Source organism: Fringilla coelebs, assembly GCF_963513975.1.
Source record: "Fringilla coelebs genome assembly, chromosome: 2".
NCBI lineage: Eukaryota > Metazoa > Chordata > Aves > Passeriformes > Fringillidae > Fringilla > Fringilla coelebs.
Genome location: NC_140029.1, coordinates 77693596 through 77717996, shown reverse-complemented (window position 1 = coordinate 77717996; position 24401 = coordinate 77693596). Strand labels below are relative to the sequence as shown.

The following is a 24401-nucleotide window of genomic DNA, read 5'->3' as shown; positions in this document are numbered from 1 at the left end:
AAGACAACCTAGGGAAAAAAAAAGGGAAAGTAAAAAAACTTGAGTGATCATGCAGCTGTAAGAATTAAAGCATAGCTGAGCTTAAGCAAGATCTCAAACCCTGTATCTTCAAACACTCAGATGTGAAACCAGATCAGAAAAGTATCTGATGGGATTAAACTTACATCTTATCTCAAAGCCCCTTGCTTTGTGGTAAACTTAGAGCTTTGAGATTAAAATTATGCATAATGTCAACAACATAAACATTCTTATTTTGAGATGAAAATAGCTGCAGAAGACATGATATTAGCTTGCAGCTATAAGGTTTCTTTATAGTCACAGTGAACACGAATCTTTCATCTCACCCTTTGGTTTTTGTTTTATTTTTTTTAGGGCGGCATTGCCTAAGGGCTTCAGTGTGTAGTGTTTTAGTCTTTGATTGTTTTACATTACCTTGCCTTCTTTACTAATTGCGACTTTTGAATCACAGTACCCGTATTCTAGAGGAGTTCAGAAAATAGCTAGAATTCATTCTAAGGGTGCACAGGCAGCAAAAGAATGCCTGACATTTTCTTGATCCAAATTTGTCCCTCACCATTCTTCTCACATCTGCTGTACTTCCCAAGCAAAACCCAGGAAAGTGCCTGGCCCTTGCAGGAAATTGGTTAGAAAGTAACAATGAAGTTTTCTTGTACCTTCACTGTGTGTGCAGGGATAAGAATAATAACCTTCTTAATAATTACCTTTGCTTAACCATGAAGCCTAAGGTAAGACATTCTTAGTATTGTAAGCAGTCATTACTTTGTTCATTAAATAAATACCAAATGTGGAGAAACAAAGTATCACTACAACTAATTCCATACTGACCAAGAAAAGCTTTTAGATACAAATCACAATTAGGTAGAAAGAGTAGTCTGTGAAAGAGCAGTCAATGGACCATGGTTCATAAATGACTCAGAGGTCTCAAATTCTTCACACAGGTATAGTGATCACTAATGACCTCTTTGCAAAGATAATTACTGCAAATCCATACTTATTTCATGTTTGGCAGTAGGACCAACTGATTAGCCAACTGATTTATCTCCTGCTCATGTCACTGCTGAGCAGCTGAAGAAATAGGCTGTTCATTTGCTCTGCTACAGGCTACAGGTGTAGAATGTGTCTTCCCTTCTTGGATTACAGAAGTTGCTAAACTCAAATTGCTGAGCATCGGCTCTGCATTCATTGCATCTCCTTTCATATCAGGCAAAACCCTTTACATTGTCATTTATTTTAAGACTATTTTCATCTTTTCCACCAACTGTTCCTATTTTCATGGAATTATAGAAGAGATCAGATCAAAATTGACCCCTAGTGTCCCTTGCAAAGAGCAGGGACACCTTCAGCTAGATCAGGTTGCCCAGGGCTCCATCAAACCTGACCTTGAATATTTCCAGGGACTGGTTATCTACCACCTCTCTGGGCAACTTCTTCCAGTCTTTCACCATCCTCCATATATATTCTTCTCCTTATATATATATTCTTCCTTATATACAGTTCTGACCTCCCCTTTTTTGGTCTAAAGCACATTGTCCTATCACTACAGGGTCCATTAAAAATGTGTTCCCACCTTTCTTCTAAGTTTACTTTAAATATTGGAAGGATGTTCCAAGTAGAAGATTGCTGGTACAGGACTCATAAAGGTAATGTTACTGGATTGTAAACATATGCTAGTTGAGATAATTTCATTTAGCTCAGATATTTCACAATTCATAATATCAGTCTGTATTGGAGTGTGAATCTCCTTAGATTCTATATTTGAAGATATAAATAAAAGTGTTTCCACAGTAAAAATAAACCCATAAGTTGGAGTGCTTTATAAATGTCCATAAATAAAAGTCCATCTATGAGCTTGGAACCTGTAAAGCAGCACCTTGAATATACATATATTTCTGTGTATCACTAAGCCTTTTCAAGGTCAAGCCTCACCCTACTTTTGAAGGTTTTAAGCTATACCCCACTCTCAAAGGGATGTTTTTGTCTGATCCTTGTAGCAAAGCCCTCACCTCACTGTGTTCTCTTCCAGAGCTCCACTGCTAAATGGCAGCTTAGGTTTCCACTCTCAATAAAAACAGTTAATAAAATTTTCTTATAAAAAAGGAATTTGTTTTTGCTGACTATTCATGGAAGAAGCTGTGAAATCTTGATTTAAAAGGCCAATCGCTCTTTACATACCACTTTTGCAAAGTCCATAAACAATCCTATAATCATATCCAAGCAACTACGTGAAGAGCACTGCAAAGGGTCAGAGTTCAAACACTCAAAAATAAGAGAAAAAAATTATGGGTGAAGTTATAAGTGTAATCTCAGTTCAGCAGGAATTCAAGTGTGATAGGAGCATGAGTCAAACAGAGTTCTGAGGATTTTTCTGCAATTTTCATCAAAGTGAGCATGCCTAAAGCACCAAATATCTTTGAACCACAGGAGCTATGTTTTCTTAGAAGTGAAGTAAAATCAAGGGCAATTTCTTAAATGGAGAAAACTTGGCAGCAGAAAGGTGAAACTATAAACAGGTTATCCTCATTCACTCTATCCTTGGAAGGCTCACCCTTCCCTACAGCTGGCTCTTAGTTCAGCAATCTTTCATCAGGTTTCAATAAACCTGTATGTAGTCCTCTCTGTATCCCTAGGAAAAATATCTTTCTTTACATTGCTTCTGATCCCTGACTGTGTCTTTTCCCAGACCTCTGAAGACAGGGAAAGAGAGTTGCCAACACAGTGAACTGCAAAATGATAGACAAAACTTGTGCCATCTGTCGCTACCTGCTCTAAGGACACATTCACACTACTGCCTTTAGATACTTAGCTTAGCCTTGCCAGGTCCCTGGGAAGTAGTTACCTGGTCTAATAGATTCAGAGTACACAAGTAAAGTTATTAAAAATAGATTAAAATTCTTTTAAATTTCTGGATATAATTCTGTGTGCAAAAATGAGATGTGATTATAGAGTAGGCAGTGAGGTCTCTGTTGATTCAGTACTCCTCCCTGTCATCCTGAGAAGGGATCTTGCTACAGTACAACTGTATAAAATTATTAAATGGGGAGTGTTTCTAATTATTCTATCTGTATAATTAGAGGACACAACTACATATCTGGCAGAAGGTTATCCCCAGCAAATCAGTAACTTTGTCATCCTAATTTCTGTGTTCCCAGCTCCATGCCAACATCATCAATAATGCACTTCATAGGTAAGGTTAGTGAAGAAGTGAGATGTGGCAACATCTTGACATCAGTTAAGAATACCATAACATACAGTTTTGGCCAGAAAAGAAGAGTTAGGGAAGAAAGAATGAGAAGCAAGTAAGTTTGAAGGCAAGTACAATTTAGGCAAACATGGAAATTATGTCACTGAAGAAGTATCATGTTCTTGTCTCTATGCTGATGAGAGAAGAGGCGTATTTATTGACACTGTTGGTATGAAGACAGATAGTGAGCTTGGAGTTGTGTGCCATGTGAATGCTCTAATGCTGCTTTGACCTTCTCAAATAGGAAACAAGAGCCAGATTTTAGCATTAGAGTTTCCCATTATAATTACAACAGCAGGTGTCTTTGAATGATTGCACAGCTACCATGCCACCAGTCTGTAGGTGTGACATAGCTAATGCCACGCAAAAATTTACTTCTGCCTCTAGACCAATATGGACCAATATGAGACCCTCTCCAACGTGGTGTGATGTTGCAACCATGTCAGTTTCTATCTTGAAATCAGCAACTGATAACCTGTATCACGTGGGGGTATGTGGTCTGACCAGTGGGATGTAATGATGTGTACCCAAACTTACTATGATAAATAAATATGGGAGGCATTAAGTCTCATCCATCAGAGAACCTGTGGCTGGTAGAAGCAAGAGAAATCCAAGAGTCATCCAAAGCCTTCAAATGATGTGGGCATTCAACACCACAAAATTAGCAGTTACATCTTCTCTCCAAGCACTTTCATGGGTTCTTTCTGGCTCCCTAGTCCTTTCTGGGGCCTGTGACCACCACAAATTTCCATCCATGCACAAGCAATAAATGCACTGAGAGACAGGATGTAGAGGTTGTGTGGGGGTAGTTTGTGCATAAAGCAAAATAGACTTGGCCTGAGGACACCTTTTTTTTCACATAGAGTGTTTCCCCCAAAGAAGTCTATGACCTTCTCACTGTGCACGATGGGACACCTGATTCTAAAACGAGAATCATCTTTGGGAGCAGCTTGGTGGAGTAGCACAGATAGTCACTGACTTTTTTTTTTTCTTGTTCCATTATTTTTGTCACATGTTTTATGGTACATAACTTATATCACTGCAGGTATTCCATCTGTTATCTCCCATGCACAGCGGTGCAGCTGTAGACAGATGCAGTTTTTAACTGAAGTTTTAAACTGAAGCACGTCCTCCTGAACTGTTATTCCAACCCGTAATCAAAATTTTTGAGTTGTGGCTAAAGTGCAAGATATTCCAGAGTAAACTAAAGCTTGTAAGGTTCAAACAACTCTAATCAATAAATTGTTTGTCAGTAAGAACTTTGTACCCTTTTCACCCTTAGTGGCAATGTGGTTCTCTGGAGGGAACATGTGTCTTTTTAACTGCCTTTTCCAGTTAATAGACTGTATTTCACCTTGTGACATGAGAATAAAATAAATCTTGTTTTACCTAGTTTTCCAGCCATGGTGCCTGTTTCCCCCCTAGAATACAAAATTAACTCATCTGACCTGAAAAGTGGAGTCAATAAGATCCTAGTTCATTTTAGTCAAAATCCCATTTACCACTCCTACAGTCTGAAAGTATTTTTGTGCTGAGCCAATGCTTTTAAACTGTCTCTCTGCTGAACTGATTGTCTCTCCTTCCTGCAAGATGTCTAGATCCACAGGTCGGGTTTGTTCTTTCACAAAATGTAAGAAAATTGATGTAGATCTGTCAGATTTACAGCTTAGTTAGATTTTTTTTTTTAATTCTCATAAAGGTTTAAACACTGCATGACTCTCTAAGTAGGATCATTAACCTGTGGGTTTACTATTACTAGAAAAACTAATTAGAGAGAGTTGTCCATTATTTGAGGAAAGGTAGTATTCCAACAAGGCTGTCTTCCAGAACAAATTTTCCTCTGGTAATTTCCTATGTGCTGCAGAAACAGCACAGTCTTTGCTCTGCACTGCTATTTATAATGAAGGTTTCTGAAACCTATTCTTGCACCAATATCTTAATAAACAACAAGCTGTTGTTGGTAGAGGTATGGCCTTTTGAGCACACCCCTTGTCAAGGATGCAGTCAGGAAGTGTGTTGAATGGAAATGATGTAGAAATCCAGAGCTGTATCACAGAAATAAGTTAGAGATGCATTATGGAAGTGTAGATGGATGGAAGGTTGCTTATCAGGTGTGCTTCCACATTTTTTGTGAAGTCTGTTCTATCCCACAGGTTTCTTCACTGCAAAGCTTCTGTCTAAAGGTGTGAAGTAGTATGGAGTAACAGAGCCATGAGATAGCTTTGTGCCTCTATCCTTTGCTTTCTTTCTGGATGCAGCTAGAGATTATTGAGATCTTTCACATTAGATCTAATTGTCAGTGAAGATGATAGAAAAAAGAAGTGCTGGAATTTCCAAGGGTAAATCAGAAATATCACAGAACTAAGCAAACAAGTAATGACTGGCCCTTACTGGACACAGCATGGTGATCTCTGATATGAATAACCAGAGGGTCAGTAGGGAGATCTTACTGCAAAGCAGGACCAATTATTCTATTCTATCACATCTATTGCTACACTAATACATGCCATTTTTATTGTGTTTTTTAATCTACAAAGCTTATAAATGCTCAAAATTCTCTAAACATCTCAGAAAATGTGTTTTAGGAGGTAAATTAACCTATGTTCAAATTATTCTTTTCCTATTTTCAGAAGTTGCTTTTGTACTGAAAAATTATTTGGCTGTCTCCCCTCTAGATCATGTATCTTTCATGAAAACAGCATGTCGAACTCTTTTGTAGTCTAGCTGAGACCTTATCATTATTAGACAGGGAGAAAATGGGGGCTATTTCACAACAGCAGTGTGTGGAAGGCCAGCAGTTCTGTGAAGCACTGAATCTTATATTGACAGCTCTAAACAACCAGTGAAGAACTTTTAGCTATTGATCCAAGCACAACATACATCATACTAATAGAATATTCTCTCCAAGGAGTTTCTACCTCGACCAACATGCAGTAAGGGCAGACTTTGCACACTCTTCCAGAGGCAGCATAATGATGAGAGCAATCAGTCTTCATCTTCCAGAGTCCAGCAGTACCTACCATATGACAGAAATACAATTGGAGCTTCTCCAGTTGACAACGGAGTTAGCTTGATGTGAGGATAAGGCAGACATTGCCATATTCATCTGTCCTGTCTCTGTACTACAAGTGAGATCAGATATAAGAGATGGTTGAAACCACAATTTTGCAAAATTCATTCGAAAGTAACAAATTAACAGAATGCTACATTAATAGCATTTATCAGTAAACCATTAAAACTATCTCAGCCCTCCCATACCATGACGATATAAATCTCATTATCCTGTCTATTTCTGAAAATGTCAGTAAAGAATATGCCTATTTTGGTGTGTTTTGATGCACTATATGAATGGGACACAGAAAGCTCTTATTCTTTTCAAACCTCCGTGCTGGCTACTTCACAAGGATTTACAACCCTCTTGCTGATTTGATTCTCACCAACCAGCTTCCTTCTCAAGCATCCAGCCATCAGTTTGGCTGCTGGTCCTTTACCTCCTTGCTCGGGACTGGGGCATTCAGCTCCCCATGGCACTTCAGTACTGTCTATATATGCCAGGGAGAGCACTACAAAGTAGAAAACACCTCCATCAGTGGGGGGGTGGTCTTAAACAATGCATATTAATTAACTGCAAACTGCAGTGGTCTGGGGTTGTTGGTTTTTTGGGGGATGCAGGGGACAACTGTCTGCTGTTCTTTATTTTTCTTGAGAGCAAGGGTTTAATGTAAAAGAACAATCATTTATTCTCTTCTATCCAGCTCTCCTATTCATGTGAAGGCAGTAATGGTATAACTAGGAAAAATTCTTTTCAGAGAGGTGGGAAATATTCAATTTCATTGTTGTGTTACATAAAAGTACCACTTGCAGTTAACACTCTAGTAGTGCTGTAGAATCGACACTGGAAAGCAGGTTCCATCTGACTGGACATCATTACACAGCTTACAACAATAGTGCTTTAGCTAGATGACTGCTAGACAACTTTAAATGATGAGCACATGAAAACTTCCCATGTAAGCATCTAATTAGCAGTCTTCAATTTACAAGAATATAATTTGAATGAAATTTAAGTTTCTGCTCTTCATATTGTATTGCCGAAGTTAATGTTAACTCTTCAAGCATAGCATAGTTTGGCTGTTTTGAGATGTGTTTTTATCTAGTACGAGCCATAATGCAATCATGTAGTTGAATGAAATTATGTTATTTTACACTGGCTGAAGATCTGCCTCCTTGAGCACCTGGTCTATTCGAATTTTACCTCTTGCATATAAGGTCTGCCTTTGAGTATTAATGTTACTTTTCTAACTAACAAGTGAAAACCAGAAATATCATCTTAGACTAACTAAAGTTTCCTGTGTATTTTTCTTTCCTGGGGGGATCATGCAGTCCTTGCAGAAGTTATTATTTCTAAAGCTTCTGAGTAAAAGAGAGCAGGTTAATAATTCAGTGCTGTCACTTAGAAACATGGAGAAAATTATTGTGATAAAGCTTTTCCTGAAAAGAAAGAAAAAGAAAGAACCTTTTTGCAGCAGGAGAAAATTTCTGACATTGAAATAGTGTGCAAAAAAAGAGGAACATGTTTAATTATTTAAAATATTTAAATATTAAAATATATATAAAATTTAAATGGGTCAAAAATATGATATGGATTTTTAAAATATGAAAGAACATTCCAACAATTTGAGAGTATTTTCAGCATGTTTAGAGATAAATTGTTCTAAACCAATTGTATTTTATAAGAGCTTTTAAAGAAGTCTTGGATTTGAATGCAAGGGAGAAAAGATCTTAAATGGCCTTTCCTAACAATTTCTTGAATAAGTGTTTCTAGAACACAAATCCTCATATATGTTCTGAATAATGCTCCTAGTTCTTTCTTTGCACAAGATGAAACACATTTGAGGGTAAAATATTTGAGCAGCATGGCAAAGTACCAATTAGTAAAGTGATATTAAATTTTCAATATGCACCAACACTTCCTTGAGCATACTAGCAAAAGTGTAAAATAATTTAAATATCTGCTTGTTGTATAATTTCTCTAGCTAATAGATTACTGATCTGAATTTCTGTTACCTTTACAGTTAGGCTCTATTTCATTTTATTACCTCGGTTATCTTGTTTATTACCTTAGAAATTTAATTTTTAGCACCTTTCTATCATGCTTGGCACTGGTGCTATTAATAGTCTTTAAAGCAAATGATGTGCTTAAGTTTTGGTTTGAATAAAGTCATTAATGGAAAGAATGATTTAAAATAATAATGACCAGCTGATTCATACAAATAAAAAAGCACTCCCAAAGACCCTTCCAATTCTGACATATCAGTGTTTTCCAGACTTTACTGCACAGAAACCAGGCAGAGCTCATATTTTTTCCTGTGCTTAGAACAGAAGCTACATTTGTTAGCAAAAAATAACTTCTAGTGTCATCCACATGAAATTATATTTACAAACATGGACAACATTTGCACTAGGGAGAGCTATGTATTTTCATGCACAAATGTTTCTGTGCAGCAAACAGCAAGGACAAATGAGAGGCCTGGCTGTGGCTCTTTGAAAGAAACTGCCCTAAGACAGTTTGCATAGTTTAGCTTAAATAGAGCTGGAAGTAGTTTGTAGGACATTAATAATAAGGCTTAGCATTTTCCAATGACCTAAGATATCACACACAAGAATTGCACCAATATAAATGCTTAAAAACATGAAGTGAAGAAAATCCAAATAATTTCATGCTTTGCCAAGGGACTGTGCCAAAGGTAGGGGTTTTTTTCCTAATTGAGTCAAGAATATTAAAATTAAAATTACTCTATCTAGGGTGATATTATTAAAAAATGAATATAAAATAGATTGTCTTTTGCTTATCTAAGTGGCTTTACTATAGCAATGACTCACATCCGTTTTCTGTAACCATTAGAGGTTTGTGCATCTATTATGAAGGAGCAAGAGAAAGCAAAGAGGAATGAGATAGCCCAAAGCCATTCAGGGAGAAATAAAGGTTCCAACTATTTACAAATATTTGTTCTGATTCCTTGTAGTCTACATTAAAGGAAACTGACAGATCCCAAACCCAAAGTAATGTCAAATGACAGATTGTTCAAATCAGAACCCTGTGAGGGACCACAGGCTAAATGAGTCAGTGCAGCTTCTCTCCATTTGCATCTTTAAAATTCTTATTTCCAACATGCAGACAAACCAATTTCATATTCCTGATTTTAGATCCAAATGAAAAATGGTGGGGATGATTTTCTGACCACCAATAACTTTCTTTTTAATTCCAGTTACAAGATGTTTAAGTTTGTAAAGGTTTTAACTAAATGTTATGCTTCCCTGATTGCTGTGGTTATATCTCTAATGTGCAATAAAAACTTACTTCTGTTTGAAAGTCAAAAGTTACCACCAAAAGAACTAATGGAAAACAGAGAAAGATAATAACATCTACAGGCTAACCAAACTACCCTTCCTAATTCTTTCTTCCCACCAAAAATGGCCACACATCTGACTTCTATTTTTTCTTACTCTGTAATTGTTATTTAAAGAATATGGAGCTCCAAGTGCAAGCTGTCTGACATTAATTTCTATTAAGATCCAGACACTCTGTCCTTGTCTGTGCAACAAGTCCTCAGTAAAATCCTGAATTGTTGTGCAGTAATTCCAATGTTTGCTGCCTCAACTGCTCTGCTTCTTCAGCATGCAGAAACAATTTCTACCACAGCATCAAGACATCTGCTTGTGAGAATCTGCTATGAATGATGCAAGAGAACGAAAATTAGAGTTTCCATTTCTCATTATCTAAATCTTGATGGAAGTCTCTGCTCACTGATCTAATATGATACGGAGAACAAATGAACACCCTGGCCCCAGTGGGTCAAGGTAAAACTGCCCCTGGTGATAAAGAAGACTGAAAATTTCCAGCATCAATTTTCAGCATACAATAATATGTCCTCTACTAGCTGTAAATAATATCTGAGAATTTCAATGGTGGGTGATACCAGATGTTAATGAACTAATATTTTTTTCAGTAAGACAGTGGAACAGTAAAAGTATCTGCACTGCTAATATATTTAATTTATACTAAAGAATCAATCAAAGGAAAAAATTTAGGGCAGGCAGAATCGATCTCCTTTTTTTATACCAAAACAATGATATCTGTATTTCCCATGTCTTACTCCTTCCCCTCAACATAAGACCAAAGTTTATGGTCACTCTCAAAAGTTTTCTCTAAACAAATCAGCAGGAAGGAAAAAAATTTCTACCTTTTAATCAAAATGTTGTAAAAAAAAATGCAAAACGTCCCGTAGAACTAACTCTTACATATCATATCCTACTCCCATCCTCTAAATCACATGAAACCTAAAGGAAGCTGAGCTTTGTCATTCACATTTGTGGGGACCTTACACTCTGTTCACTTCCATCAGCATGTTCCTTACCTCCTGTCAGTCAGAAGATTAAGAGAAGTCATTTCGGACTGCCAAATAAAGGATGCCCAAACACCATCCATAAGAAAAGATCCAGCATTTCTTATGAGTGTGATTTCCATCCATCAGCTTCTTAGTAAACACTTGGCCTCAGAGACCACCTTTCTATCCATGTCAACATCCCATATGCAAACAGTATGGAATTTCATCCTTCCAGATAAAGCTGCACATTCTTTATCAAAGACTTACTCTCCCTGTTGCATAATTCATTGTTGAAAGAAGAAAAAAATTGACAAAATTCCTGATCTGACCAAGTTAATGCATTTTTGTTTAAAAAATTGTACTAGGTGTGTTTTCAATCTAAAGTGTTACTGGTGAGTATAAACTTTGAATAGACTGCAATATTTTTGCAGTTAAAGTAATAATTTGAAAATATTTTTTGAAAAGTATAGTTGCTGAGTATTTTCCAATGTTAATCTAAGTCCAATCCTGCAGCTTTAGAGAGGAAAATTTACATTCTCATGAGTATTTCTATGGCTTTGTAGCAGTTCTCAAACTATTTTAGTGGATTATGCAGTCATTAGCAAAACTGACATTATAGAAATGCTACTAATATGTATGTCCAAATTTTCTGATGTTCTTGGCAGCTGGGCATCCAACAGCTGCACTACTGCTGATACAATCAGAGTGGAAAATTATAATATGAAGAGATATAAGACACACTTTGAAATCACATTCAATTTCAATTTAGGTATTTTAATAATTAATTTGTTGGGGGGTTTCAACCTCATTGGCAGTGAAGCTTGTGGCTAATTGATTTCCATGTTGTGCTTTAAGCACTTACATCCTCTCACAGGTCTTCTGTCATGTGTCAGCCCAGCACAGGTGTCTAATGGCCATTTCTGCAGGAGCAGGTAGTATGGATCAATAAATAGGAGAAGCAAAAAGCTGATACTATCCACACTGTCCACTCTTCAAAGCTTCTCTTTGGAATAGCTCTGGTTCCATTCCACAGATGGATTCCCGTTTTTACCTGAAAAGTAATTGTCTCCTCATGAATTCCTTCTAGTTTAGTATCAGCTGAAGTTGCTCAGAGGGCTTCATTTCAGAAACAAGCCCACAGCAAATGGGGACAATGAGGAAATTAATTTCCATGTCTTGCAGCAGCTGTGGTTTTGTCCCAGAAATTGTGCCAGATCATGAAATGTACTTATATCTGGGGAACTAAAATAAGATTTGAGGGTGAGATTCAGTTCCAGGTTGAGATCCAAAGTGTGGAGACCTGTAATGTAAATTAGACATCTGCACTTTTTTACCTTTTATAGAGGTTCAAATGACTGCTGACAAGATCCATGAATTAACATGTAAAGTAGAAACCCATCTCACGTGCAGTTTTAATTTTACAAACAGCCTCCAGAACAAAAGATTTTCTTTCTTCCCTGGTCATCATGCTGATCTTTCCAAATGTCAGCTTGATTAGAATTAATCTTTCTGAATACTGATGATCAAAATTGGCCTAATTATATTTCCTCAGCACTTCATGTATTAATACTTCCATAAAGAGATGCAGGTTGGTATCTGATATATTCTAGGGTTGCATTTTCCTTTACTGGATGATCTTCTTAGTTCAGAGTCACAACTACTGCTTTTCTACCAATCTGATGCTCAATTGCTGTCTCAAAGAACCATTTATTTAATCAAATTTTTAGCAGCCTTTTTGTATCCTGGTAACTTTGAAAAATAATATCATAGTATAAAAATCAATTTCTCCCTCTAAAAAAAAAATTCTTTTCTTCAACCAGCTTCTTAACAATCCCTAATTTTTGTATTAAATGTATTTAAGCAGCCATAGAAATTTCAGCATGAAAATTATGCTGGTAACCCATGAAAGATTAAATCTGCATCACTTATTTTCTCTAGAAAATATTTATTCTTATGGAATATTATAATAGTTTAATGTCTTTCAGTGTACTTCAGTCAACCCATGTTCAATTTTATCTCAAGTCCATTTGCTGTTATATCTTACTTCCACTTTCCCAGCAATTACTGCTAAAATCTCTGTTGCAGTTGATCTCAAGACAATGCATTTTTTGACATGAGATGGGACGTTAACTCTCATGTCCTTTTCTTCATGTTATTAGACAGATGAAAACTCTTTTCTACAAAGACACTGATTTTGTGCCACTTTTTTTCAGAAACTTTTTATGGACACCATCCATCTCCTTTATGTGATTGCAATAATTCTTCTTATACTTAAATACAATTATTTCCAAACTCTCACTGTGATCTCTCTACAATCTTTTCTCTAATTTTTCATCTATCAACATTTTTCCCTCACTTTTTAATTAGTTGATAATTTAGGGTTGCTTTTTCCCCTGAATTATCCTTAATTCTACCTTGGCCCCATTTTCCTCTCTTTGCTTACCTTCTATTTATGAAATGAAAAAAACTTTTTTCCTATGAAACTTTTTTTGTTAAAATATGTAGACATGCAATGCAGGTGGTCTCTCTGTGACTGAGAGATATTGGCAGGGAAGGAGGAGAAGTCTCTGATCCTGCTGTGTGCAGCAAGTATTGTATGCATAAATAAAGCATATCAGTTTCCATCATAACCAGGCCTCTGGCTTTTTTCCCAAACACATGAAAAAAGAAGGGAGGACAGGTGAGTGCCAGGCATCTTAAAGAAAATATTCATTTCTGAGCCAAGTAATTCACGAGCAAATGTGTTTGCAATTCCTTTGATTGAGTGATTACTCTTTTCTTCATGGAAAACAGGAGCTTTTAACTACATAGAAATGCAGTTGACAATATCCATAAGATTCATCAGATAATCTTCTATATGCATCTAAATTTCTTTTTCTCCAAGGTCAGAATTCCAAAACTGTTTTTTATCAGGATTTAAACTGTGCATAATCTTCTATAATTTGCAAATATTAAAGGAATATCCTGGGGTATTTTTCTGATCCTGTCAGTATATTGATGAGAACTATCACTGTTCTGCAAAAGCTATTGCCATACAAATGATGTCATCAGAGCATTGAAAACTGAGCATGTTGATAGAATTTTTTTCTAAATTGCACTGAGAAAAAATGAAGGAAGCTTGCATCCCTGTCAATTTCTAAAGCAGAGTGTTTCTTCAAAGGTGTGACATACCGTAACAAAGTCTCAACCCTTCGTATTTGTTAGAAAAATATCCAAACCCTCAAAACTCTAATAGAGAGTCAATTGCTTAATGCAATAATGTTTTTTTAAAAATTACCTTTACACAAATTATGTGACTCAAATACTGGTGTATATTATTTAGAGCAGGGTGGGAGATGCACCCTCAGGTTATGGTGGGGAACCCTAGAGTTGACATGTCCTTCCTCTGCCCCATTCACTTTTGAAGCTATTATTTTCTTCTGCTCTCTGCTGAGAGTAGTGAGTGGTTTCACATCTGAAGTGAACAGAAGCACATTTTTCACTGGAATGAAATTCTGTTTTCTCCACCATAATGTTTATGAACCTCGGATAATAAACCACCATTTCTCACAGAATTAGAAAATAGGGGATATTATTCTATTTCTTGAAGAAAAGGAGGGAAGGAAGGAGGGAAGGAGGGAAGGAGGGAAGGAGGGAAGGAGGGAAGGAAGGAGAGAGGGAAGGAAGGAGGGAAGGAAGGAGGGAAGGAAGGAAGGAAGGAAGGAAGGAAGGAAGGAAGGAAGGAAGGAAGGAAGGAAGGAAGGAAGGAAGGAAGGAAGGAAGGAAGGAAGGAAGGAAGGAAGGAAGGAAGGAAGGAAGGAAGGAAGGAAGGAAGGAAGGAAGGAAGGAAGGAAGGAAGGAAGGAAGGAAGGAAGGAAGGAAGGAAGGAAGGAAGGAAGGAAGGAAGGAAGGAAGGAAGGAAGGAAGGAAGGAAGGAAGGAAGGAAGGAAGGAAGGAAGGAAGGAAGGAAGGAAGGAAGGAAGGAAGGAAGGAAGGAAGGAAGGAAGGAAGGAAGGAAGGAAGGAAGGAAGGAAGGAAGGAAGGAAGGAAGGAAGGAAGGAAGGAAGGAAGGAAGGAAGGAAGGAAGGAAGGAAGGAAGGAAGGAAGGAAGGAAGGAAGGAAGGAAGGAAGGAAGGAAGGGAGGGAAAGAAAGAAAGAAAGAAAGAAAGAAAGAAAGAAAGAAAGAAAGAAAGAAAGAAAGAAAGAAAGAAAGAAAGAAAGAAAGAAAGAAAGAAAGAAAATAATGCAGTCACATATTAATGATTTGATTTGAGTGCATTATTGAATTTTAAACCTGTGTAAATCACTTCTAGTATAAATCAAATGTAACAGCTGTGAAGTTTAACGCAAACAGCCTAAAAATATAATTCCTTCCCTCTTTTTCTGCTGAAGAGTCCAACCCAGTCCTGTCAAAAGTGCCATACTCCTGATTAACTACTTCTCAAGAGTAAAACACAACATTGTGCACTCCATGATTTCTAGTAATAGACTCCCAGCAGAAGGAGTGTTAGTCTATACTCTATCACCCAGAAAGTCCTCTCTGGACAGGTATACCTAAAATTCCAACCATCCCAGGGAAAGAGCCACCCAGCTACTCATTTAGATTCTCTAATACAGAGGTCTTACCTTAGTTTTCAAATACAGGAGAAGAAAGCATCCCATGTCCTCCCCCACTTCTATGGGATACCTAAAGCATTTGCTGAGGATAATCTGCTTCCAGTGTCCGTGCTCCCAGCCTACATCTCCCAAGACCTTTGAGAGAGTTGTAACCACTACTTAACCTGGAAAAGAATACACAACAGCTACAAGCAGGGCTTGGATTAAATACCATCTAAGAGTTGTCATATTCCTTTTAGGCTCCTAGTGCTCTGTCAGATAAAAGAGCCATGATTATTTACTGCTCTTCCAGACTGCAACTCCAAGAGAGAATAAATTCAGGGTCTTTGTCATTTTAGAAGAGAAAAAAGAATGCTAATTTACACGCTGCTTCATGGATTTTATGATTAATGTTGTGCAAGCAAAACCAAAATTTGAAACTCCTTAATGTGAGCAGATAAACATTTCTCATGAAAATGCTTTACTGGGGTTACTTACCAAGAGGTATAGTGGAGCTGCAATTATAGACTCAGAAAAAAAAAAAATAAAAGCCCATCTACAAAAAGCAAAGATTATTTTAATCCCTTTGCTACACTGTGCTGTGATGCCATAAATCCTCTTTTGACCAGATACAATTACAGGTTTTTTTCCTTGTCTTTTGAATTTTGCTTCCCATTCTTCTTAGATCTGATTTCTAAGGTCATCTTTTTTCTAGATGGAATAGGCTGTGCTTGATATTGAAATGTGATTTGACAAAAATATAGTGGTGAAACTTTGAAGACAAATTATGAAGGATTACCTTTTTTACTGTTCTACAAAAGTTTCATTACAATTCACCCCTAATAAGTGTCAAAGGATACTAATCCACTGATGCTTCCGTGAAAATTTTGGAATAAGGAAGGACGACTGAAATGGATTTATTAAAATCTTTTTGAAACAGAAGATAATTCAGTTATCATCTTCATCATCCCTTGCTACACAGGAAGCAGTCCTTAATCCTATTTATTATCTTTGAAAGATATCACCATGGAATTTGGTTAGGATGGGAGAGATATTCATATATTTATGGATTTATCCTTTCCAGGATAACTATCCTTCCACATGGGAGTCTGCGAATCCTGAATGCTTCCAAGTCTGACGAAGGGCGGTATTTATGCCAAGGTGTAAATGTATTTGGATCTGCAGAAATCATTGCATCAGTATCTGTTAAAGGTAAGAAAAATTGCTTTGATGGTAATGATGATTTATATTGACTAATATTTAAATATTACTTAGAATCCCCAGCCAACCATAAAGCAGCATTCTCCAGGAAGAATAAAAAAGCTTTTCCAACAAGCTAAAAGGACTAAACTCCATCTGGTCAAACACTGAATCAGATTGCATACTCCAGCTGTTTTATTGTAGATGTGTCATAAGAATTAATATATATATTAAATCATTTAAACTACAAATAATTCTATAAGTAAAAGAATCAATATTGCTTTTAACATATTTTTATCTTTGGAAACTCACCCCTAACTTTTTCTGCATGAGAAGAAACCTTTAAATTAAAGTAATAATTTTATCTATATAAAATCCAGAGAAATGTTGTGCCTTAGAAGATTAATAATCATGCTAAAACTACTGAGTAGCAATCCATTTCTGAACCTTTTTTTCTTTTTCATTTTTCAGTTGAATTAATGGATTTTCTTTGCAGGTGTTCAAGCCTTTTGACTTCCTTTTTCAAGCTATCTCCTGTATTTAGTAATCCAGGAAACATCCTTTATTATTTTTTGTGACAAAACTGAATTTTCATGCAATCACAAGATTCCAGGTGCTGCAGCCTTAAAAAAAAAAAAAAAAGAAAAGAAAAGAAAAAAAGTAGCTTTTCCTGAAACTGGTAAAATTAATTAATTAATCCATCTCAAATGTTCCATAGATTGCTGTTTAGGCTTCTGCCTTATTGACTCCCTGAAACTGTCTGTACCTTCTGCTCCCCAGTGCCATACTTCAGTCTGTATTTTCAATATCTTTCAGTATTTGACTGTCTACAATTCATACTAACAAATGCAAGCTCTGGGTAGACTCAGCATCAGTCAATCCTATTATTTTGGTCTGGCGCTATAAGTTAATTTCCCTCTGAATGTTCCCATCATCTGAATGTTCTCTGTTTCCAGAACCTACAAAAATAGAGCTGACTCCCAAGAAGATTGAGTTAACAGTTGGAGAGAGCATCGTCCTCAGCTGCAAAGCTCTTCACGACAGCACCATGGACGTCACCTTCTACTGGACGCTCAATGGGCAGCCAATTGACTTTGAGAAAGAAGGTGGACACTTTGAAAGCATCAAGGCAGTAAGTGACCATGCATTTGTCATCTCTGTGCTGGGAATTGATAGAAATTTGCATGCTTTCGTATGTCTCACATTTACCAAATTTTGACCAAACTGAGAGATAACTGGTTTCAGTAACATTGGAAAGAAATTTTAGATTGAGGAGGTGCGAACTGCAGATCACTAGAACTACTACAAGTAGTATTCTTCAAGAAGATATTAAATTTAAATTTCTATATCCTATTATTAGTGATGCATCAGATAATCTTTGTGAGGGAACAGAAAGGAGCTTTCATCAAATCCTACTTACATTCTTTTGCTGATTTTAACATAGAAAGGATGCTGCTATAAGCGTTGATGTCTCTGTCACAGATAACATCTGCTGAAATGCCCTCACCTGCCAATGCTCTACTTGCCTAGAAAATATTTTAATATCTGAATAGCAAGGACTATATTTACTAACTTCCCTGCATGAGGTACTTCCTAACCATGTAACCATTATTTAAGTCAATATGAATCATATGGACAAAAATATGCATACCAATTTAAAATATTGCTACTTGAGTGAAAGAGTTTCATATGACAACGTATGATAAAGAATTTCAAACTTGTCTCATGTAAAATTATTTGAACATTTCTTAGTAGAAAGAAATCTTGTAACGTGAACAAGCTTGGAAATGGAATCTACGGTAATTTAACTGAATCTTCCAAACTAATGAAATGTAAATCAAATATCCGTGCTATGCTAACAGAGAAAAATTAAGTTCATTAAGGTCAGGAAATTTTAAAACTTAATGTATCTCATTTGAGTACAATGTAACAAAGTTAACTTTGCATTAAAAACCTTGTCAGCTGTGATCAATTTATTCTTCTGCTTGCCTATATAGAAGTCATGCTCTTTATGGAAGTCATATCCTCTTGGTGGGGGGTTCATGTTTTTAAAATTTGAGTTTACTTCAATAAACCTTTTAATGGGACAACATTAGCTAGGTATATTTTAGTGGGAAGGTTCTTAGTATAGTTATCTTCATCTGAGGAATATAACACTCAAAACAACACTATTACATAAGGAAAACTTTCACTTTTCTTTAACTTTGAGATCATTCTTTGATTCAAAAAAAAGCCCTATGATTACAATTTAACTTCATCACCAAAAAATTCAAATCTAAAACATGCTACATGATTCTTTCCTTGTATTTCAGCATCACTCTTCAAGGGAAATTTTTAATCAATGGGAAAAATCCACAGGCTAGGAAATTTCAAAGTAATTTCATATCTCATATCAAAATAAAGATAATTTAATATAATTTAGCATATGAAAAAATAGGATTTTGTAGATCTCTTTCAAGAATTCTTCATTAATTTCATTTCTACAGGAGAAAACCCTCAAATTGATAGAAATAAGGCTCATTCAAACCAATCAAAGACAACATCCTATTTTCAGACAAATGTTCATGCAAATCTCACTAAAATTACTGATTGCTTTAACTGCCCTGACAGGATTAAAATTTGGCCAAAACTTGATAGATTTAACCAACTATTTGAGTTTATGACATCCTCCTAACTGTGCTGCTGGAGTGTTACTGCTCCTTTACTAAGTGAAAATAGTACTACTCACAGAACCACAGACCAAGCTGGGTTGGAAGGGGCACACAAGGATCACCAGTCCAACTCCTGGCCCTGCACAGGACACCCAAGAGTCACACCATGTGCCTGAGAGTGCTGTTCCATCACTTCTTGAACTCTGTCAGGCTCTGACACAACTTCAGGCCATTGCCTTGGGTCTTGTCACAAATGTGACGAGATCTCCACCTATCCCTTTTGCTTCCCCTAATAAGGAAGCAGATGGGAACTTGGTCTCACCTCAGTCTCCTCCAGGCTGAACAAACCTCTCATAAAGTAGTGGCTAAAATATCTTGGTTTTTTTCATTGTCCTGAAATGAAGCTGGATCGGTGAGTGATGCAAATCTTGAAAGTGGTAATAAAAACTGTGGTAATACAGGAATTTTTTTGTGTGTTTTGACACAATTCCTATACCTACTCCTTTGTGGAATGTTGTCAATTGTATCTCATTATCATTTCTGTTAACGACATGAGAATGAGAAATTAATCAAAAGGTTAAAAATGCATTTCTTTGCTTCACTAAAATCTAAAGCATGACCTGGTACTGGAGACAAAGGAAAAAAAAACTCCTTTTTTGCTGTCATGTAATCTCCTTTAACCTATCCATTTTCAAAGCTGAGATACACAATGAGTTAAAGCCACAGGTTTATGAATAGAGAAAAGAGGAACTTGAAGTCTGACAGAGTTCTATCTATATCCCTTATATTGCTCTTCTGAATGAAACACTTCAAAATTGCATGAGTTGATGCTGAAAAAAATGCTTTTTAATGGATTACATTTAAGAAAATTAATAGCTTCTGTGTGCATGAAGTCACAGAATTATACGTCCATTTTTTGTCCATATGCTGATACTTCATCATATAAAAATATTTTCAGACTTGCCTGCAGTTTGGTTATTTGTTTTAAAGCCTGATAAATTAAACATTATTTAAATGGCTTTTGCTAATAATAAAACCACTGTAAACTTCTCATCACTGGTTGCAGTGCTCATACTTTCACTGTGGCAAACCCAAGTGTTAAGTATGATGAGCATCCTGATGCTTAATGCAGTGTTGTAAAAGCTATCAAAAGTAACATCTATTTGGGCTGTAGATAAATTTTCATTTACTAGAATTGCATGATCCCTAGCGACTACAATTAAAAAGAAAATCTTATCTTACTGATAAATATTACTGGTTTTGTTTTGAAATTATATCAGTAGCTTTTGTACCAAAAAAGAGCTGTTATAATTTTTCATACTGAGAAGTAATTTTTCAAACAAATTGAAGGTATTTTTGCTATTCTTTTTTGCTGAGTTATCAATGATTTAGTGTCCATACCAATTTAGGTACTTCAAGGATTTGCCTGGCAGAAAGTTAAGTGTGATAAGGATATCAACTGGTGCATGAAGTGAATATTAAGGAAAATGGACCAGGTGATTTTCACTGGAATGACTGCAGATAGAAGTCTAGGAAAAGAAAACATCCCAAATTATGTGTATATGTAACTTCACAGTACATTTGGTGGAAAAGCAAGAATGCCAAGGGTTATATAAAACCAGAATCCTCTGGCATTGGTAAAGTCTCATTTTGTGTAGCAAAAGACTTGATAATATTTTAGGTTCTGTGAGGGATAATCTGTGTAATAGAAAAAAAAAATTTCAGGAAAGTCTGAATTTCCAAAATTTTCTTGTAGTGACACATATGCAATGAACTCAGAAAGTATAGACTTGCTTGTTTTTATTGGGATAACTTTGATTTTCTGTCCCTTGTGCCAAATGTAGAAGTCCTAGTCAAAATTCTATTCAAAATGTTTTCTCCTAAAATCTCTACTGACCTTAATCTTCTCATAGACATATCTCCTTTTCATCTGAAAAGATCAGTTTTTTTCAGTAGATTTTCATCCAACTATCATAATTCCAACTCTGTGCTTGAAGGCTGATACTTTTTTTATAGCAGCCAACAAAATGATTTACTGTGGTTATCCACTCACGGGTAAGCAACAGCATTGCTCTTAATGTCCCTCACCTTGACTTTTCAGACTCAGAAAAGGGATTTGGTCTGAATATGTTCTTGGTCTTTGATCTTAGCTGAAACTGCCACCAGGGGAAGTAATAAGTACGACTTGTCGTGTTGTATTTTACAATGGTTATTTGTTCACATGGAAGTGAACGGAAATCTACTGTTTGACTTCAAAACAGGACAGCAGATACAGGTTGGACAATGCATTTAATTCCAGCCTAGTACTGGAGACTTCAATTTGATAACCTAGAATTCTGGACAATGCATAAATCTACATCTTTCCTTGTATTTTCAAGTCACTCCCTAATTTCTTGTGGTACTTTTATCATATTCAAGAATTAAGATTAAAATTTCCCAAGCATTTCTAAATAGGGAGAACTAAGTTCTACGCTACATGAAATCAATTAAAACAGCAGTCTGTTAATAATAATGTCTTTCCTCTTTATTGGATGTAAACCCAAACAAGGTTAATTAAACAGGGATTTTATAGAACACCCCGACTGCCCCCCACATAAGGAAAACAGCAATAGCTGTCAGAAGCCTTGCAGAAGACAACAAGCTCTATGCACAGTGAATTTCTGTTCAGGGCAAAGCTGCCATATCAGCATCATTGCCACCAATTTGTTTCACTGTCTGTTGCAATCCTTTCCTGCTGATGGAAGAGGCTGAACACAGCCATTACTGTCAACTCTAATCTCTAGATATTTCAGCCCTGGGCTCATTACCAGGTTATGCCCACTTGTCATGCTACAGCAGTTGCCTATTTGAGCAATCAGGAGCAGTTTAAACCAAAAAAAAAAAAAAAAAAAAAAATTCCTCTCCTTTGGTAATAAATAGCTGCTGTAAATTAGATGGTGTACTGAATAAAAGAAGGATTTCTGGACTACAAACCAAAATCCAAGCACAAAGAAGACCACAGCATTTTACCATGTGTTTCTTCCAGGATATAGACAGTTCTAATGAACTGATTGAATCTATTTGATGCTGTGTTAAGGAAGAGACACTCCAAACTTTTCCTAGAGTCAAAATGTGTGTAAATTGTTGCATACAAGTGCTTGTGGCTTTGGCTGTTAATAGAGAGTAAGGGGCAGAGACAATGAGCAACATCTAATCTCTTTTAGCCTGGAGAAAAGGAAGCTGAGGAGGATCTTCTTGCCCTCTTCAGCTATTTCAAAGAAGGATCTAGCAAGGTGGGAATTAGTTTTCCTTTCCCAGATAACAAGTGACAGGCTGAGAGGAAGCGACTAGGTTGCACCAGAGAAAATTTAGATTAGAGGTTAGAAAAGATTTCTTCACTGCAATTGGTCAGGCATTGGAACAGGTCCAAGGAATTGGTGACATCACTAATCCTGGAAATGTTCAAAAGGAATGTGGATATGACACTTGGGAATGTGGTTTAAGGGTGAACACAGCAATGCTGAGTTAATGGTGGGACTCGATGATTTTAAGGGTCTTTTCCAACCTTAAAAATTCTCTGAACTCTTCTATTTAATTTTATTTTAGGCAAGGGAGATAACTAATAATTTTGGAAAATGTGAGCCTCTTAACATTCCTGACCAATTTCTATTAAAAAATTATTTTAATAAGTAAGGAAATACTGTCAGATAAATTTTACAGATTTGTTCCATCGTGGTATTTTGTACCTTTCCTTGTTTACAAGAAGCATTCTAAAGCAAAAAACCTTGGGATAAATAAAAGACATTTCATGACAGTCCATTCCTCCCTCTGTTTACTTGGAGCTGATGGATCATTTAACTGCTTGGCACAGTGTTAATCTGGGCTATAACAGCAGAGTCGATTGCTTGAACAACTGATCAATATCAGTTCCTAAAGAAGCCTCCATTTAAAGCTCTGCTGGCTATTTTACACTTGCAGCTCTGCAGCCTTTCTCCCCAGCTGCTGTGGCAGTGCTTTCCAAAGCCTTACTGGAAGTACTTCTCCATTTCAGTTCTTACATTCCCAATCTTTTGGTTTTATTCTTGAGGCCTTGCACCTGCAAACCTCAATTGTGTTGTCACAGAAAAGTATCATGGGAAGAACCTTTCACTGTCCTGAAGCTCACCTCTACTTCTTGCCCCCTTTCTTTTTCTCTTGTTTGGTAAACCAAGACACAAAACGCAGCACAGAAGATAATGTTCACATAAATACTTCATAAATGTTATCCAACAATATACATACTAAGAATCTTAACAAACAATCATTGTGTAACAGCTGCTCTTAAAAAACATATTCCAATGAATATTAACAAATAGGAAGTGTAAGTAGGTTCCAAATAAAATGATATAACACTAAGGGAAAAAAAAAAACCAGCAAAACTAATCATCATTTTCATTGTCACCTACTGCACTGGAGGGAGCCTCTAGAAGTCTCTTCTTCCTTTTTTCTCATGGTAATAAAATCTCAAATACAGAATAGGAATTTAGCATCAGAAACATAGTGGGCGTCTCTGTCCTGAAGCTTGTCATTTCATATCCCATCTCTTTTCTCATTCCTTCCCATTTTCAGTGTTTTTTCCATGTTTTTGTTAATCCCTTGATTTCACAAAACTACCCCAGTACATGACAGACCACCTGACAGCTGATATTCTTTTAATTTCGTCTCTTTTTCTACCTTTATTCATTAAAATTAATCAAACTCACTTGTAGCAGTCAGGATGCACTTGAAATGCATTTGAAGCATTTCAAGTTTATTCAAGTTCTCCCTCTCCACTCTCAACACTCCATCACTCTCTGGCATCTACTCAAAGCCACCAGTACTCACCAAAACAACTCTTTTCATAATTCTTGCCATGTCTATGCAAACTATTCATAAATAGTGCCACTGAAAGAGCCTGCACTCCCCCCACATGATTCTTAAGGATTCACAAACCTAAAGATATCATTTTAACTTCTTGTAGAAAGGGGAAATGCAAGTTATGTTTTATCAGGTATGCCTGAGTCAGTCTGCATCAGCCTGGATATATTACCATTATTATCCTGCCTCATACCATTGATCACAACAAAACTGATAATGATTTCATCTTCTTTCTTCCAAATGTGTTTATATGATTAAAAGACAGAGCTCAGAATATAATTTTCCATTACCAATATATCAACAAAGAAATCTGCTGCTTCTCAGATTAAATGTTTGCAATTTTTAATCATCACAAGAAGTAGACAGATGTAGCTGATATGTTCAAACCTGAGAATTTGCCTGAAAATGGTATTAAATTGTCCTAAACAGAATATGGACAGAATTTGGCTTGAA

The 24401-nt window shown here is 36.3% G+C and overlaps 1 protein-coding gene across 2 annotated transcripts in view; it reads left to right on the top strand.

Moving 5' to 3' along the window:
* Positions 1-24401, top strand: part of CNTN5 (contactin 5) — a gene marked incomplete at both ends in the record, with an annotated part of 310341 nt that overhangs the window by 232343 nt on the left and 53597 nt on the right. For both annotated transcript variants that reach the window (XM_084200929.1, XM_084200928.1), the window contains 2 exons: positions 16307-16434; positions 17379-17554. In XM_084200929.1, the coding sequence (XP_084057055.1) occupies positions 16307-16434; positions 17379-17554 (304 nt within the window). The remainder of the gene's footprint in view (positions 1-16306; positions 16435-17378; positions 17555-24401) is intronic.